Source organism: Henckelia pumila, chromosome 1 (assembly GCF_033568475.1).
Source record: "Henckelia pumila isolate YLH828 chromosome 1, ASM3356847v2, whole genome shotgun sequence".
Classification (NCBI taxonomy): domain Eukaryota; kingdom Viridiplantae; phylum Streptophyta; class Magnoliopsida; order Lamiales; family Gesneriaceae; genus Henckelia; species Henckelia pumila.
Genome location: NC_133120.1, coordinates 92,893,826 through 92,904,783, shown reverse-complemented (window position 1 = coordinate 92,904,783; position 10,958 = coordinate 92,893,826). Strand labels below are relative to the sequence as shown.

The 10,958-nt window shown below is 37.7% G+C and overlaps 1 protein-coding gene across 3 annotated transcripts; it reads right to left on the bottom strand.

Moving 5' to 3' along the window:
- Positions 1–6,187: 6,187 nt before the first annotated feature.
- LOC140883869 (uncharacterized) lies at positions 6,188–10,606 on the bottom strand. 3 transcript variants are annotated; one of them, XR_012150475.1, is made up of 4 exons: positions 10,156–10,606; positions 8,642–8,895; positions 6,966–7,028; positions 6,188–6,478 (listed from the first exon to the last, which is right to left on the bottom strand). XR_012150475.1 is itself a non-coding variant. In XM_073290491.1 (4 exons), exons 1-3 carry the CDS (start codon positions 10,377–10,379, stop codon positions 6,471–6,473), a joined length of 459 nt encoding a protein of 152 aa, XP_073146592.1. In that variant the 5' UTR covers positions 10,380–10,606; the 3' UTR covers positions 6,188–6,394; positions 6,442–6,470. The 3 variants fall into 3 exon arrangements, 2 of the variants coding, with proteins under 2 accessions (XP_073146592.1, XP_073146583.1); XM_073290491.1 differs by lacking the exon at positions 6,966–7,028 and having other exon boundaries at positions 6,188–6,394; positions 6,442–6,478; positions 8,669–8,895; XM_073290482.1 differs by lacking the exon at positions 6,966–7,028 and having other exon boundaries at positions 8,669–8,895.
- Between the last annotated feature and the right edge of the window lie 352 nt (positions 10,607–10,958).

Here is a 10,958-nt window from a genome sequence, read left to right as displayed (position 1 = left end):
AACTCCAACACAAGCTCTGCTTTAATGGCCGCAAAAAGAGTGATAATTTTCTTTCTTTCGTTCTTTATTCTTCTGGCACTAAGCCAAGGTGAAGGCGATGGGGATATAGAGTGTCAACCGAGGAATAATTTCCTCCAAAATTGTGATAGAGCCAACTTAAGATCAAGTTCATTTCTTCCTTATTGTTGCCCCCAAGTTCTAAAAATTCAAGACCAATGTCTCGCAGTATTGAGCCAAAGCGAAATAGACTTTATCAAAGATGCCATCCAAGCTTGCAATAATCCTTGCTTCAATTGTCCTCCCTCTCCCGCGCCTCTTCCACCACCACCCGTGACTCCACCGGTTCAACCACATAAAATTTGTCAATCAGTGACTCAACTACTAGACACTTGTGGAAGATTTGACTTACCTCTTTCCAAAAATGCACCTGGTTACTGCTGTTTGCAAATTCGGAAGATCACCAAACATTGTTATCTTCAACTCTTGGATCCCATGGAACATAAACTCTTCCTTGTTGCCAAGAATATTTGTGAAAACCGTCATGCTCCTCCTTTGCCGCCTCCACCATCACCATCCCCATCTCCATCTCCACCATCCCATCGCACCCGTCCCGCCACATGTTTGATAGACACGGTGCTATATGATTCATGCAATCAACAAAAACCACGTATCTCTGATGCAAGCAGCAATGTTTCAGAAGAAGAAAAAGAGTTCGTCCCACAAACCACCAGCACCGGGCTGATGACTGATGAAGCAGGCTGCTGCCTTGGATTCGCCATCTTCACAAATGACTGCAGGCCCGCCATTAAAGATTTATCTTATGCCAAGATAAATATTTACAACAAACTGGAAGCAGCATGCTCATATTAACTACTCTCATGGAATATTATGTTTCCTTTTTTTTTTTTTTATTTTTATTAATGTTTGTTTTTCTATTTTTTTTTTCTTTAAAGATTTCGTTGATTACCTAAGTTTTTTATTCAATAACACTATTATATGTTGAAGCTTTTAATTCTTGTGTTTGTTTATTACAATTCTCGGTTTTCTTTCCATATAATAATCGAATTTCGTCACGGATTGGATATAAAATGGTAGCAACCGTTGGTTTAATGCCAAATATGATATTATATTTATACTTGATGAACGAATACAAAAGACTAGTTTTTTTTTTTTTTTTTTTTTTGCCCCGAAGGTCGTGTCCATGTTGATGGAGTAGGTGAACTCATGACCAAAAATTATATTTATACTTAATGAACGAATAAAAAAGATTTTTTTAAGCTCCGAAGGGAGTTGTCCAAGTTGGTGGAGTAGTTCAGGGGTTTACCAAGTGCAAGAGTTTTTTTTTAAAAAATAATTTTATTATTTCAAATATAACGTGTCATTTTATCAATGTATTTATGATTTAAATATTAAGATAATTTGCAGCAACATTTATTAGGTTGGCCCTTCAATCCTTGGGAGTATGCAACGAGTGAGTGTTAAACATGAAAACCGACGCAAGAAACATTAAATTTGGAGCAATTAGCTCTCTAGCTAGAGATACATGAGCTATATATATATAATATATATATATATATATAGTTTCTTTCCCACTATTCTATTGAATAGTGTCACATCATTAGTGGGCATGATAGGTGGGCACTTGAAAAAAACTCTCTCTATATATATATATACTAGCGTATTTAAGCACATGATATTTGCATGCATACATATTAAAAATTTTAAAAATACGTTTTGATAATAATTTTTTTAATGTCATGGTGATATATATGGTTACCTAAATTTTTTTTAAAAAAATAGATAAAGATAAAAATATAATTTATTGCGATATGATAATTTTAAATAAGTTTCATATTTTTTGTAATTTGCGAATGGAGTGTTTTTTGAATTTATATTATTCTTGTTTAATTTATTTTAAAATATAAGACGAAAGTTAACGTACAGATAAGCACATATTCTCAATCACCGATGAAAGATAAATTGCCTTAGAAATATATAATTATCTTTAACCATATAGTTAATTTCTTGGTGGAATTATTCCCAAGAGGGATTTATCTTGTTGATTGAAATTTTGTTCGATAAATATTTCTAATAAATATACTGAGTATGATATAAATCCCAAAACTATACTAGACTTTAGTTCAATAATATCTGTGATACGATCATACGCATTTTGGCATATATAATAATTAATAAGTTCAACTTAGGCAGCGTTTTATCAGTGATACGATTATTTTTGGCATAATAATAATTAAGTTAATGACAATGTTTTTTAAAAAAATGAAAAGTTAACAAATAATAATAATTAAAAATAACTTAATTGGTGCATGTGTAATAAATTCGTATTTTATTTTTTTAAAAACAGTTATTATTCCATAGCTTATGAAAGTTACATGAAAAAAACACTTATGAAAGTTACATGAAAAAAACACGTCTCAATAAATCAAATATAAATAACGTGAACCAGCTTAAAGTTTTTTCATATATAATCATATCAGATTTAATTCATAGTATCTAGAATAACCGAGTCGAACCATAATGAAACAATAATTAATCAAATTCGTTTTTAAACTAAAAGTAAAATGTGAGATGAGACAAAATATTATGATAGCTAATGAAATTTAAATAAAACATAAACTGATAAATTTGATTGCTTTGATATATATCACACACTATCTCGGTGCATGGAGAATTGGAGATATAGCTGAAATCAATAATTCAAATTTCAAGCTATGATCAAATCAAATGAAAGTTAGAACAAATTTAAGTTAAATTAATTTTGATAAGTAGATTGGAGTCCTCAAAATTACACATACTTTGTATGCACCGTCTATAAATCGAACTACAGAAGCTTTTACGCCATTCAAACCTTTCCCATTCATTCACTTTTGAGTGACAGAAGCTTTACAATGGCGGCAAAAAATATTATGATTTTCTTTTTGTCGTTGTTTATTCTTCTGTCGTTGAGCCAAGGTGCGAGTCAGTGTGCAGCGAGGGATAATTTCTTCAAGTTTTGTGGCATCAGCTTCGGTCGTAGTTTACGTGATGTTCGAGATCATGTTCGAGCCCGTCCCTATTGTTGCCAGCAAGTACGAAATATCAGAGACCATTGTTTCCAGGAATTGAGCCAGAGGGAACAAGACTTCTTCAACGGTGCAACGAAAATCTGCGATAACCCGTTGATCGATGTTCCTCCGATGCCTCTTCCATTGCCACCACCTGTGTCTCCACCGGCTCAACCACCGTCTAGATCACGTCCCCAGCCACATAGAATCTGTCAGTCGGTGACTCAACTGCTGGACACTTGTGGAAGGCCCGACTTTCCTCTTCTGAAAGATGCACGGAGTTACTGTTGTTTGCAAGTTCGAAAGATCACAAAACATTGTTACATTGAAAGCTTGGATCCGATGGAACGTAGGCTGCTCCAAGTCGCAAAAAATATCTGTGGCAATAGTCATGGGCCTTTGCCGCATCCACCTCCTCCGGTCCTACCACCATCGCCATCTCCTACCCCAGTTCCAACACCAGTACCATCCCCAGACTCTCTTCCACCATCTCCTGATGTTCCTACACCATCTCCGTCCCCGTCACCCGTTCCAACTCCATCACCATCCCCATATGTTCCAACCCCGGCACCATCACCAGATGTTCCAACCCCAAGCCCAACCCCAGCACCATCGCCAGACGTTCCAAACCCATCACCACAGCCACCATCTCCATCTCCAGATGTTCCAACCCCAAGTCCAACCCCAGCACCATCTCCATCTCCAGATGTTCCAACCCCAAGTCCATCACCATCCCCAGACGTTCCAACCCCAAGCCCAACCCCGACACCATCTCCATCTCCAGATATCCCAAGCCCAAGCCCAAGCCCAAGCCCAGCACCATCGCCAGACATTCCAACCCCATCACCACAGCCACCATCTCCATCCCCAGATGTTCCAACCCCAAGTCCAACCCCAGTACCATCGCCAGACGTTCCAGCCCCATCACCACAGCCACCATCTCCATCTCCAGATGTTCCAACCCCATCACCATCCCCAGACATTCCAACCCCATCACCATCGCCAGTTGTTCCAACCCCAAGTCCAACCCCATCACCACAGCCACCATCTCCACCTCCAGACGTTCCAACCCCAGCACCATCGCCAGCACCATTGCCAGACGTTCCAACCCCATCACCACAGCCACCATCTCCATCTCCAGATGTTCCAACCCCAAGTCCAACTCCATCACCATCCCCAGACATTCCAACCCCATCACCATCGCCAGTTGTTCCAACCCCATCACCACAGCCACCATCTACAACCCCAAGTCCAACCCCATCACCATCCCCAGACATTCCAACCCCATCAACATTGCCAGTTGTTCCAACCCCAAGTCCAACCCCATCACCACAGCCACCATCTCCACCTCCAGACGTTCCAACCCCAAGCCCAACCCCAGCACCATCGCCAGCACCATCGCCAGACGTTCCAACCCCATCACCACAGCCACCATCTCCATCTCCAGATGTTCCAACCCCAAGTCCAACTCCATCACCATCCCCAGACATTCCAACCCCATCACCATCGCCAGTTGTTCCAACCCCATCACCACAGCCACCATCTCCAACCCCAAGTCCAACCCCATCACCATCCCCAGACATTCCAACCCCATCACCATCGCCAGTTGTTCCAACCCCAAGTCCAACCCCATCACCACAGCTACCATCTCCACCTCCAGACGTTCCAACCCCAAGCCCAACCCCAGCACCATCGTCAGACGTTCCAACCCCATCACCACAACCACCATCTCCATCTCCAGATGTTCCAACCCCAAGTCCAACTCCATCACCATCCCCAGACATTCCAACCCCATCACCATCGCCAGTTGTTCCAACCCCAAGTCCAACCCCATCACCACAGCCACCATCTCCATCTCCAGACGTTCCAACCCCAAGTCCATCTCCATCCCCAGACGTTCCAACCCCATCACCACAACCGCCATCTCCATCTCCATCTCCATCTCCATCCCCAGATGTTCCAACCCCGAGTCCAGCACCATCCCCAGATGTTCCAACCCCGAGTCCACAACCGCCATCTCCATCTCCATCTCCAGACGTTCCAACCCCAAGTCCATCTCCATCCCCAGACGTTCCAACCCCATCACCACAACCGCCATCTCCATCTCCATCCCCAGATGTTCCAACCCCGAGTCCAGCACCATCCCCAGATGTTCCAACCCCGAGTACACAACCGCCATCTCCATCTCCAGATGTTCCAACCCCAAGTCCATCACCGTTCCATCACACTCGCCCCTCGACATGTTCGATAGACACAGTGATGTATGATTCATGCAATCCAAAGAGACCGTCTGTTTCCAATACAAGTAATTCTTCAAAAGCAGAAAAAGAGTTCATTCCACAAAGCACTAGCACTGGGATCATGACTGATGCAGCAGGCTGTTGCCTTGGATTTGGCATCTTGACAAACGACTGCAAGCCCACCATTAAAGATCTATCCTTCGCAAAGCTAAATATGTACAACTACCTGGAGGTAGCATGTCGTTCCCCTCACTAAGAGACTTCATGCATTTATTTTTTATACCTGTTTTTTCTTCATAACTTAGATTATATTTTGGTTTGTGATTAGTTAAGAGTTCGTTTTTTTTGGTTGTTTTATAATCATTGTTCGTGAGAACTTTAATATCTACACAGAGATTATTTGGTTTTTCATTAGTTTGGTTGTTTTATAATATTTGTTCGTTTCACCCATCTTGATTTAATTTGATTAGCAAAGGTTTTTACACCATAGTTATAATGGGTTGTTTTCTTAGTTACAGTGTCTCGATTTTTTCCACACACATATATATAATTAATAAATGAATTTCATCTATTTACTCTAGGTATATCGACTTTGATCTAACAAGTAGAAATTAACAATACCATGAATTTAATGCATATATTCGCAATATGAGATTTGGAATAAGAATAACAAAGAAACATCTGACACAGTAAGTTTCCGGTTGACACAAAATTTTTCAAAAACTGTACGCATTGAAATTAGGCTTTTGGTACTGCCGCAAAAACCTGCTATTTGCAGGTATCACGGTCTTTTCACGGCCTTTTCCAAGCACAACTGGAAAAATTCAATCACCAGAATAAGACAAGAAAACCTTGTATATTCAAACCTCATTAGTAAGAACCTTGAGCATTTTTCCATGATCTTTAGATATAAAGAAATCAGAAGAGTATTAACTTCTGCCATTACATCAAGAAAGTGTTGATCAAAATTCTTGTTAATGATTTTTAAATGGCAGAAACAGATATATATCTCTTTTGTTCTACATAAAACGTAACACACTATAAATTCAGAAATTGTATGCATCTTCACAACCTTGGCGATGTAGAAGAAAATGAAAAGTTTCTCGTCCGACTTTGACCCTTGGCAATGTAGAAGAGAAGAATGAGAATTTTCTCGTCCGACTTGTCAAACATCTGCATCCATGAAAGACAAAAATGATTGTTCAGGCGTCATGCAAATACGAGCAGAATGTTTCAATAAGTATACAGCTTATCAAGGACATACAGAGTAAGAAACCATAACAATATATAATATGCAATCTCAGAGAAATATTTTCGGAAGTGACTTGATTTGGTGATTGAGGTTGCAAGTGTGTGAAGGTTGGGTTCCGTATATATATAATTAGGTGAGGCTTCTGATAATAATTTATTAATTGTTAATTCTTAAAAAAATCAATCATTCTGGTTTACTTTAACTTTGGTTTGGTTTTCATAAATTCAAACTTTGCAAATAAACTGATTAAATCAAATTTGAAAAGAGGAATTCTTCTTTCTTTGCATGTTCCCGTGTAATTCGTTCAAACTATATTATGGTTTCTTTTATTCTATTATTAAGTTGTTTGACAGACTGATCATAGAGTATAATTTCAGAAAGCTAAAAGCCATATGTCGGTTATTCAACCTGCTGGCTCTCAGATTAAGGTAGTATTTGGGAGAGCTTCTGGAAAGCACTTCTCAGCTTCTCCTTCACAAAAAATTGAAATTTTGTGAAATTTTGTTAACAAAAAGTTGAGATTCCTAGAAGCTCTCCCAAACACTACCTAAGTTTTCTTCACCTACTTGGAGAAATTGGTAGAAAGGAAAATTTTAGTGCATGCATGAAGTAGACTAAAAAGTAACGGGCTTTCATCAAATCCAGCAAATACAAAAGCCATTTAACTTCCTACACGTGAAATCCCAGTTTTATATCGTACTTTAGGGATCCTCAATTTCCTTTCAGTCTTTCCTTCGGTGTGAGTCGTTGGGCAGGTTGAAGAGGTGAGAAGACGAGAATTGGTGAGAAACTTCAATCTTAATTCCCTCACTTTAGGACAGAAACATTGTCTTAACTTTTTGTATAAGAAATCCACTATAACCCTAAGAACATCTTGGCAAATTACGTGGGAGGATTGAATCGAAATTTCAGAAGTCTCCATGAACTATTATCAAAATCTTGGTAGATTACGTGGGAGGATTGAATCGAAATTTCAGAAGTCTCCATGAACTATTATCAGAATTTGAAACATATAATTCACCTAAGGAAAAGGCAACTCAGCACGTGCTTCCCCATAACAGGGGAAAAACACAAATTCTCCTTGGTATTTCCTTCAAGAGTTAGTAGATAAAGCATTTGAAGATACATGAACTAGAATGTATAAACCTGTATGTTCATGCAAATTACAAACTTCATGTAAGTAGAAAACGCGTCCTTTCTTGCCGGTATATTAAGATAGTGTTTGCAAGTGCTTAAAAAAAGTGACTATCAACTTCTCTTTACGGAATATTAAAAATTTTGCAAAGAAAAATCAATAATCACTTTTTTAAAAATATTTGCAAACAATAACTAGATCTGGTTATTTGCCAAATTGGAAGTGTGGTTCTTTTAATTAAATTTCATATAACTGAAACAAGATCAAACATACCACGAGATCGCACGCAAAGAATTTAACTATTATCGATAAGAAATACGCCAAATAGGACATTTGCCAAATGTTGAAATAAAGACTGGAGAAAATTTCAGAAGGCGTCCTTTCTTGCCAGTATATTAAGGTAGTGTTTGCGAGTGCTTAAAAAAAGTGACTATCAACTTCTCTTTACGGAATATTAAAAATTTTGCAAAGAAAAATCAATAATCACTTTTTTAAAAATATTTGCAAACAATAACTAGATCTGGTTATTTGCCAAATTGGAAGTGTGGTTCTTTTAATTAAATTTCATAAAACTGAAACAAGATCAAACATACCACGAGATCGCACGCAAAGAATTTAACTATTATCGATAAGAAATACGCCAAATAGGACATTTGCCTAATGTTGAAATAAAGACTGGAGAAAATTTCAGAAGGCAATGTTCAAGATACAGTAAACTCTAAAGAGAAAAATGCATATAGAAAAACTTTTGGGGGACTGAAGAATCCACATGCAAGAATAAAATGTATTGAGTACTACCTTGAAACATAAAAACAAGATCAATCAATATAAGCCAAATATGCAAAAAAACACAAGGCATTTGAGAAATAAAGGAAACAGTAAAGCTCGAGTCTTTTTGCCAATAACGAATAAATAAAACATAATAAATTCAATCCGTCAGACCAAGTACCTAGTCAGAAAAAACAAAAGAGCTTACTCGAGCGATTTCTTGAAATAGGAATTTCTCGCAATTCTCGTCTCATGCACAAGTATTCACCCAACAATGCCATCACCGTTAGGCTTGTCATGTTCACAACCCACCATGTTATTGATGAGGGCCAACCTCCATAAGTGATGCAAATGAACAGGTGAACGATATAGAGTGTCGCAGAAAAATCCAGGCATTTCTTAGCCCTTTCAACTAAATAGAGTAAAAAACCAGCTCTGTTTCAATAAGACATAATGGATCAACATTTGAACCTTCAGAAATTATCATTACAAATCTAAGTTCTTCAAGTGAAGTAATGGAAATTAGTATAAAAACCATGAAACTTTGAAAAAGAACTACTACATGATGTGCAAATGCTTCTCTATTCAATTTGAGTCACAATTTTCTATAGCAGTCACTAGTTATTCCATCCATCACATAACTATAAAGCAGATAATCAACAGCTCCCAACACCACACTCCACCCCACCCCACCCAAAAAAAAAAAAAACCAAAGCGCTGAATTTATGTCAATACCTTATCCGTTGTTTAAAACTCATAAGAAGGATTTGGGGATGTCACAGCGTAAAACGTGGCATATTTTTGGAGTTTGTGAACTAAAAACAGAGAGGGAGAAGGGCTGCAGAGAAATCAAGTTCAACTGCTTCAGAAAAATGGAAAAGAATCAAACTAACACCACCACTAACTCACAAACCCTAGAAAGACTAAGTTCATCAGTAGGAACAGTATGATACCAATTGAAGAGATTACTTTTACAACAATGTGCTATTTAACTATAGATGAGGATATAGCAGGGCGGGATAAAGGATTCTTCTTGTCTTGCAAAATAACAAAAACAACCAATCTAAGTCTATAGAACTTGTAGCAACATTGGTAAATCTAATCAGTATGAAAGCTAAAGACTGTAAACAATACTTGAGGTCCCTATCCAATCCGCGCATTACATTATATCACACACAGTCTTGCCTAATAACCCTCAAGCATTGCATACTTCACGTTGGTATAAAAACATGAACAGGTAATCAAAGCCCTTGCAAAAATATCAGAAGAACTAGCACAATTAACCCATCAAAACACAAAAATCTAGCATTTGGATTGACGTTACAACACAAGTTAAAATACAATATTCCCATGCAGCAAAAAACCCAACGTGATCTCAAGACAGGCCACAGCACAAACACCAACAATAGAACAAATCAATAGACATATCACTAACCAATCATAAATAAATAAAATAATTTTTTGGTGAATGCAGGAATTAGATGGAGTGCACGACATATTGGAATTGTATGAAGGGAATGATTTAAAACATTTTAGGCACGGAACCAAAAAAATTTTTCCCCGTAAAATCACACAACTGAGCACAATTTATGATAATATTAAGAAATAAGAGGGGTGAAGCCACAGCTCGTCAGTGCTACATGCGCCACCTTACTCTAACAACAGTTAAATCAACAACCGATAATTCATACTTACCCAGCGACAGAGCCGAGAAAAAAGGAAGCCATAACACACCAGCCAGTAATTGTCGCAGAATTAACCGTAGCATAATCAAAGAAATACGCCAAACTCATCTTCGAGACCCGAGTCCCAACAAGAATTGACAAAAATATTCCAAGGGTTAGATAGTATAGGCACTGAAGGAAGACAATTTGAGCCACTATTAGCCATGGATCCCACACTACCGCACCATAGAACATGACTTTTTACTCAGTACGTGAGATTCAGCTTTGTATTTTTACGCAATCCAGAGAAGAATCAGAGAAGAAACCAGAGCAATTAACTGTTTGAAACTATAAATCGAGATGCAATTTTCGTAACTACGGAAAGAGGATTTGATGATTTTGGCATCGGAATTAAATTCGGAATCACAAAGAGGGAAGGGAAGCAAAAGAATGACGACGCGTGCGAGTGAAATGAAATGACCTAAAATTGGAGGGCTGAAAGTGAAACATTGTTGATGGAGCATTAAGCAATTAAAGATAGTAAATGTGACGTCATATTTTTACCATGCAAAATCATAAAATTCAAAACATCTATTAATTTTATGTCCTTTGAGTTGAGAAACTATCTATTAATTAATTTTGTGCAGGTAACGGAATCAATGGTACATTTAGGCACCGTTTGGTTTGAGGTATGATATAAGTAATATATAGATAAGTAGTAAAATGTAATAAAAAAAAAAGAAATGATAGTTAAAATAGTATTGGATTTGATTGATTGATTATAGTTTATTTGATTTGATTGATTAAATTTTATATAAAAATGTTAAATGACTA

Coding starts and splice junctions, on each gene's coding strand:
- LOC140883869 (XM_073290482.1), bottom strand. CDS start 10,379: ATGTTCTATGGTGCGGTAGTGTGGGATCCATGGCTAATAGTGGCTCAA. Junction 8,896..10,155: donor TTTCTCGGCTCTGTCGCTGG/GTAAGTATGAAT, acceptor TTATTGAAACAG/AGCTGGTTTTTTACTCTATT.